The 7,343-nt window shown below is 43.3% G+C and overlaps 1 protein-coding gene across 2 annotated transcripts in view; it reads left to right on the forward strand.

Moving 5' to 3' along the window:
* Positions 1–6,898, forward strand: part of LOC111976641 (receptor activity-modifying protein 1) — a 70,201-nt gene extending 63,303 nt beyond the window's left edge. For both annotated transcript variants that reach the window (XM_024005634.2, XM_024005642.2), the window contains exon 3: positions 625–6,898. In XM_024005634.2, coding sequence (XP_023861402.1) covers positions 625–880 — 256 coding nt within the window. In that variant the 3' untranslated portion in view covers positions 881–6,898. The remainder of the gene's footprint in view (positions 1–624) is intronic.
* The last annotated feature ends 445 nt before the right edge of the window (positions 6,899–7,343 follow it).

The following is a 7,343-nucleotide window of genomic DNA, read 5'->3' on the forward strand; positions in this document are numbered from 1 at the left end:
GCCAGAAGAGGACTGGCCACCCCTCATAGCCTGGTTCCTCTCTAGAATTCTTCCTAGGTTTTGGCCTTTTCTAGGGAGTTTTTCCTAGCCACCGTGCTTCTACACCTGCATTGCTTGCTGTTTGGGGTTTTAGACTGGGTTTCTGTACAGCACTTTGAGATATCAGCTGATGTAAGAAGGGCTATATAAATACATTTGATTTGAAGGAGCACTCTCTCTCACTCACTCACTCACTCACTCACTCACTCACTCTCTCACACACACACTTTCCTTAACCCTAACCATATATCATTTGCATTTAGAACCCACACTTCAGAGCCCCTTACCTTCCTATATGTCTATTCAAATATGTAGGTTATCATTTACCCTCATTATGAAATACATTTTAGTCATTCAGCAGATGCTCTTATCCAGAGCGACTTACAGGAGCAATTAGGGTTAAGTGCCTTGCTGAAGGGCACATCGAAATATGTTTCACCTAGTCGGCTTTGGGATTCAAACCAGCAACCTTTCAGTTACCGGCCCAATGCTCTTAACTGCTAGGCTACCTGCAGCACAACAGTATGAACCTTGTCCGCATTCGCTTGATTTTACCTCCCTCTCTCTCTTTGTCTCTCCCTACAGACCTTATGGTGAGCTCACCAACTGCACCTACCTGATCGCCCTGAAGATGGACTGTTTCTGGCCCAACCGGCAGGTGGACGAGTTCTTCATCCGCATCCACAAGCAATACTTCCACGACTGCTCCCTGTCGGGACGGCAGCTGCGTGATCCGCCCAACCATATCCTTGGGCCATTCATTGTGGTGCCCATCCTTGTCACGCTGCTCATGACTGCCCTAGTGGTGTGGAGGAGCAAACGCAGCGAAGGCATTGTGTAACCGGGGCCAACCCCAAGCTCCAGGCCCCCAGCCAGCGGAGAAGAGGTCTAGAGGAGGCCCCCTTCACCCTCCACCCAGGACGGAGACAGGTATACATAACGCTGCTGCTGCTACTACAGAACAGACATCACGGACCAGGCAAGGGACTGGGAGGACTATCAAAGCCTGTATCAAGAACAACATTACAGACCATCTATGTTACTGTCACTCTGTTGGAGTTGACACTGAGCTACAGCAACAGGATATAGGAAAGGACACAGACTACAAGATGAGGATTTACAGAACTACACTGATTATAACCTGCAGGAGGACTTGTTTAAAAATGGAGTGTCTGCTTTCATTACCCTTTATCTGCAAATCCAATCTAGGTGGAGAATCACAAGCTGTTAGCCATGAAGGACAGATGGTGTCTGATTGGTTTGAAGGACTTCCTGGGCACATGAGGTAATTTCCTGTGCAGTGAGTTGGGATACTTTGGCACAGCTCCTGAAGTGGACTTTTGACAGTCCGTCACCGATTGGTTGATAGATAGGATGATGCTATCATCTCTGTGCTTTATGGATGATGTCTGTGCACTCTATACTCACCTCATAAACACTGTCTGGATCCAACATCCCCTGTACCTGCACCTGCACCTGTCCCTGTCCCTGTCCTTGTTGCTGTCCCTGCCCTGTCCCTGTCCCTGTCTCTAACAGTCAGAACCAACATATTTCTACACTCACCCTTCAATTCCTTACTTTGGCATTGTGCCAAATCGCTGTAAGTTATCAAAATAATTTTCAAAAAAAATCGAATTTGCCATGAATAGAAAGTGAATATGAAAAAGAGATGATTAAAAATGACTGATGTGTGTACAACATACTGTGCAAATGATGATTAGGGGGGTGTGGTATGATTGCTAGTCAGCCTATTGCAGATCTGGACAAATGATCCACCAACCACTATTATCCCTATGAATGGTTGATACAGGGCAGGAAAGGTCTACCCCCACTGTACATTTTGAATGTGTACAACAAAGTTGGATTAAAACAAAGACGCGACATTGTGAATCAGTTGCTTTGTAAGAACATGCTCCGGAACTTTGATGACTAGTAATGTGTAGTTCATACATGCTTAATCTATGAGCAGAATTACTGTCTTACCTCAATTAGCCATGAAATCCCTAGTTTGAAAGCAAATGTTTTATAGAAGATGTGTGGAGCCATTTTCCCTACATTTTCCCCCACGCTGGCCAGCCCCCTAGCAATTACAGTTCCAGCCAATGTGCTTCAGCCCCTCATCATTTGAGTGACAGCTGCACACACAGCAGAGCGAGAGAGAAAGCAATGCCGTGGTGCACATATCTGCACATATGTGACGCAGTATGCCATTTTCAGGAACCACTTTTGGTTCGTGAGTGCTATTTTCAGAACTACTTGCTAAAAAGTATACAAAGTACAGGATAATCTCTAAACAGTGATTTTGTATGATGACTCTTCTCTGCGTAGTCTCACTAGGCTTAAGGTTAGTAGATTGTTTAGTAAGTTACTGACAAACTGTCATGTCTGTGTAACAGCAGTGTTGAATTCCATAAGCAGAGTATCCTGCTTATGGAATTTTCTGACGTACTCTTTATCTTATTAGTATTGAGAGGTAAAGTGTCTGTGTGTCCATCTGCTTTTCTAATTGCCTTTATATTACTATGGCTGAGACCCGGCTTTGCCGTCTGCAAGACCTGGACTCCCAAAGCCCCCGTAGCTACCAGTTTACTCCTATTCACAGGGAAATACTCTCTCATCTCAGCGACCTTTCCACACAGACTTCAAAGCAATTTGATTTGCTTTAAGAGATTTAATAACTTTATTGGTCCTATGCTCAGCTCCCGTATTAAACACCCTCCCCTTCATTATGAGTCTTGTCAAGCTCATATGTAGAACATAGTGTACTCTGGGAAACARGGTAAGAGGGTTTAGGGTTTCCCAGGATGATGGTGTTGATGTGAGACATGACCAGCCTTTCAAGTGACTTCATGGCTACCAACATGAGTGCTACGGGGCGGTAGTCATTTAGGCAGGTTACCTTTGCTTTCTTGGGCACAGCGACTATGGTGGTCTGCTTGAAACATGTAGGTATTACAGACTCGGTCAGGGAGAGGTGGAAAATGTCAGTGAAGACACTTGCCAGTTGGTTAGCGCATGCTCGGAGTACACGTCCTGGTAATCCGTCTGGCCCTGCGACCTTGTGAATGTTGAACTGTTTAAAGGTCTTGCTCACATCGGGTATGGAGAGCGTGATCACAAAGTCATCCGGAACAGCTGGTGCTCTCATGCATGCTTCAGTGTTGCTTGCCTCGAAGCGAGCATAAAAGGCATTTAGCTCGTCTGGTAGGTTTGTGTCACTGGGCCGCTCGCGTCTGGGTTTCCCTWTGTAGTCTGTAATGGTTTTCAAGCCCTGCAACATCTGACGAGCGTCAGAGCCGGTGTAGTAGGATTCAATCTTAGTCCTGTATTGACGCTTTACCTGTTTGATGGTTCGTCTGAGGGCATAGCGGGATTTCTTATAAGCATCCGGATTAGTGTCCCACTCCTTGAAAGCGGCAGCTCTAGCCTTTAGCTCGGTGCGGATGTTGCCTGTAATCCCTGGCTTCTGGTTGGGACATGTACACACGGTCACTGTGGGGACGACGTCGTCGATGCACTTATTGATGAAGCAGGTGACTGAGGTGGTATACTCCTCAATGCCATTGGATGAATCCCGGAACATATTCCAGTCTGTGCTAGCAAAACAGTCCTGTAGCGTAGCATCCGCGTCATCTGACCACTTCTGTATTGAGCAAGTCACTGGTACTTTCTGCTTTAGTTTTTGCTTGTAAGCAGGATTTACTAAATTGAGGGAGAGCTTAGTATGCGTCTCTGTGTCTGGAGTAAAGATGGCCTAGAGTTTTGTCCTCTGGTTGCACATGTGACACGCTGGTAGAAATTAGGTACCTTAGATATATTAAACATGGTAGGTTCTCATGCATATATTATGTAATTTACAACTGATCAATAAAACAAAGAAAGCTTTGTAGTGTAGTGTAAATGTAGTGTAGTGTAAATGCAATTACATTTACAGAATGTTAAACAGTGCAGTGTCTCATGACAAAGCTGGTACAGAGCTGACAGGAATGTGGGATTTCAGTGTGCTTTATTTTCCCTGCCTGTGGCGTGTTCCTGGTTTCCCCACAGTAGTTCTGCAACCAGGGCAAACCTCCATCTCTTCCTCTTTCCTCTCCATCTCTCTGTTCTCTCTCTCTCTCTCTTCTCCCTCTCCCCTTCTCTCCCTTCTCTTTCTCCTCTCTTTTCCCTCCCTCTCTCTCTCCTCTATCTCTCCCTCCTCTCCCTTGTCTCTTTCTTCATATCTCCCTCAGAGTTTCATGAACTTGTCAGGTCTCCCTTGTTGTGTTAGCTAGAGGGACAAAGTCATAATATCATAATGCAACACACCAGCTACTGTCGTTAGATCGCTAACACTGAACCGGTTATGAAATCATTAAGAAAGGATAGGTGAGCAATGGATCATATGGTGGTAGCCTATGTCCAGGTTTGGGTTGGTTACTTTCTAAATGTAATCCATTACAGTTACTAGTTATCTGTCCAAAATTGTAATCAGTAACGTAACTTTTGGATTACTCAAACTCAGTAACGTAATCAGATTACCTTCCCCTTAAGAGGAGCAGGTTAGTTGCTGGCACAGTCACAAAGTCATAAAATCAGATTTTAACCTAAACCTAACCCTAACCTTAAATTAAGACCAACAATATTTTGGGGGTTTTCAATTTTGACTGCAGTTGGCCCATCTAGTGGAAATCATCAGTTCTCCCTCAAGGACAAGACTCATCCCAAAAAAACGTCAATCTGCTTAAGAGGCATTAGAAGCAGACAAAAATGAATATTACTGAACAATTATTGAACAACATCTATTGCAGAATAGATCAATGTTAGAACTTACATAGCTGGCCATAAATGGATGTTGAATTTTACTTTGTGGGTTGGTTATGAAGGATTATTCTAACCCATTGCTTTCTACTACAGATAATAATACAATTATGATATATCTTTACATAAGAAAAAAAAAACAGTCTGTCAGATTTCCAGTCATTCCAATTAATGTAATACCCCTTGATCTGAAAGAATAGTAGTCGGAAATATGGAAATATATATTAATAACTTAGTTTTACTTGAGTATAAAAACGAAGGACTAATTATCCTACTCTGTTTATGATTTTGTGGTCATGGAGGACTGATTGGGTTCATTGCTTCTAGTTGAAAAATGCTGCTCTCGGAATGTCATGCACTGAGAACTACCGAAAGTGCTATTTGCGTGTAAAAAATGCATTCCATATGCTGAATTTGCTATCGGTCTATTGTTTACGTTTTTGTTGGTGACATTGATCATTTGAAGCTGTTTAAGTCTATCTAAAGTGTGTGTGTTTGAGCACGTGCCGTCAGGCCTGTGGACTTTTTTWAAAATCAGCATGAATTAGATTGAGCAATAAAAGCCCCACTTGTGGTCTTCTTAAATGAAACTCGTTTTGACAGTATGAATCACAATACCACAGAGGAGGTTAGAAGGGAGGAACTTTTATTCCATAGACTGGGATCCACACTATGCAGCTGTTGCAAAAGCACATTTTCCCTGGTTGTCCACTGGCCTGGGGCATACTTATTATGCCGATTCTGTTGCAAAACGTTTGCTCTGTTTGCTTCCATTTGGTTCTTAAACGGTAAACGGTTTCCGTAATGAATACACCCTTGGTCGCAAAACCAATTATAATAGGTAGCTTAAACTTCTTCAATTCAACCATTTATTGGGTTAAAATGCACCTATACATTTGTGAACAGTCATCCACAATCCATAAAAGTCTAAATAGCTAAATGAGAGAGCAGCAGTGTGATTCACATCAATGCACTATGTAGCCTAGATATTAATAATAAGTSATATCAGTATCGCCCTTTTAGGCTACACCACTGCTGTCATCCTTACCTCCAAGTAGAGGTCTGTGCAGGACTGATTTATTCATCCCGTCCCCAACTGCAGCAGTACCAGCCCACATCCGCTGGCTTTCTGTACGAATCCCACCCGCAAGAACTGGTCAAGAGTCAAGAAACCCAACCGCAGTCCCACATTGTTATTGTAGCCCATGGGATGACGCAGCTCACTCGCCAGCCTTGGTCGTAGCAATTTTGACAGAGATTCTCACGTGGACCATTATATTAGGCTATAGGTATTACTGCGCTATATCAGCAAATGGGCTAGACAGAGTTTGGAGACAGGTGAGTTGAAGAGACTTATTCTCTTGAGCTATCTTTTATAGCCTACCGACATCTGCATTGGCCGTGCAGCATTTAAGGTGATATGGCCTCAGCAGAAGTCAGGACATTCATACTTATTGCGCTTTGCCGAGCAGCACAGAGCTGTTGTGAAGGAAGTTGTCAAGGAAGTGAGTTGTGTGTTTATATAGGGACCTCCTGCCCTCACCTACCAACAACAAATCATGTCAATGCAGAGCTATACCGAGTCCTCTGCATTACAACATTTGAGAGGAATTTGAGAGGTGCACAGCTATGCGGTATGGAGCTCCATTTGGCCTCTGCATGTCTCCAGAGGCACTGCAATTGCATCACACCATCCATAAGGCGCCTTCGACCACATTTTTGGATCAAGCTTAAATTGGCTCTTAGGAGTTGCACATTTTTCAGACGGAGACAAATATGGATGATCAATATTTATTTATTTATTCTAGGCGATGTAGAAATAGCCTAATTATTTAGGAAGTACATTCCCTTGGAAAGATAAATGCCCCATGCTTCTCCGCACATGCATAGGCAGCCTAGTCTATTCAGTGGCAACCCTCATTCAGGCCCCACTTTTGTTTGAGAGGGGGGGGCTTGCCTGTTTTGCATGTTATTTTGGCATTAATGTGTCACATATCAGTTTGCAAACYATGTAAAAAAATATATATATATCATTGCGTTAATAAAGCCGCATACAAACATGGTCTCTTTTTGTTTTCTTGAGTAAGGCAGCTCCAAAATGCAGGTGTTTCAGCGTAGCTCAGTGCTTTCTGTGGTGGTGGGGCAAGCCAGCAGAAAATACGGAGCGTTGCACAGTTATTTTCTCAGTGTTCTGTCACTCATGGCGACACTACGTCACCACAAAGTCTAAGAGGAGACRTTGCAAATTCTAGCCTTTTTGGTGCTGCCATAAAGTTACATTAGAAGTGCCCATCCAAGAAGGCTGAAGGTCATTGGCCACAGATAAAATTACGTCAAATCACGTTGTATGTACAGTAGCTTTGATTGGACTGATCATGTCAACATCATACTTTCAAAATCTTAGCTAGCACTCATCATTATGAATCAAGTCGACAATCTACTGGCAAATCCTTTTAAATCCTTGTCATGTGAAGAGAAATAATGTAGAGAAATTATAGATAAAATGT

This window comes from Salvelinus sp. IW2-2015, linkage group LG2, assembly GCF_002910315.2.
Source record: "Salvelinus sp. IW2-2015 linkage group LG2, ASM291031v2, whole genome shotgun sequence".
Classification (NCBI taxonomy): domain Eukaryota; kingdom Metazoa; phylum Chordata; class Actinopteri; order Salmoniformes; family Salmonidae; genus Salvelinus; species Salvelinus sp. IW2-2015.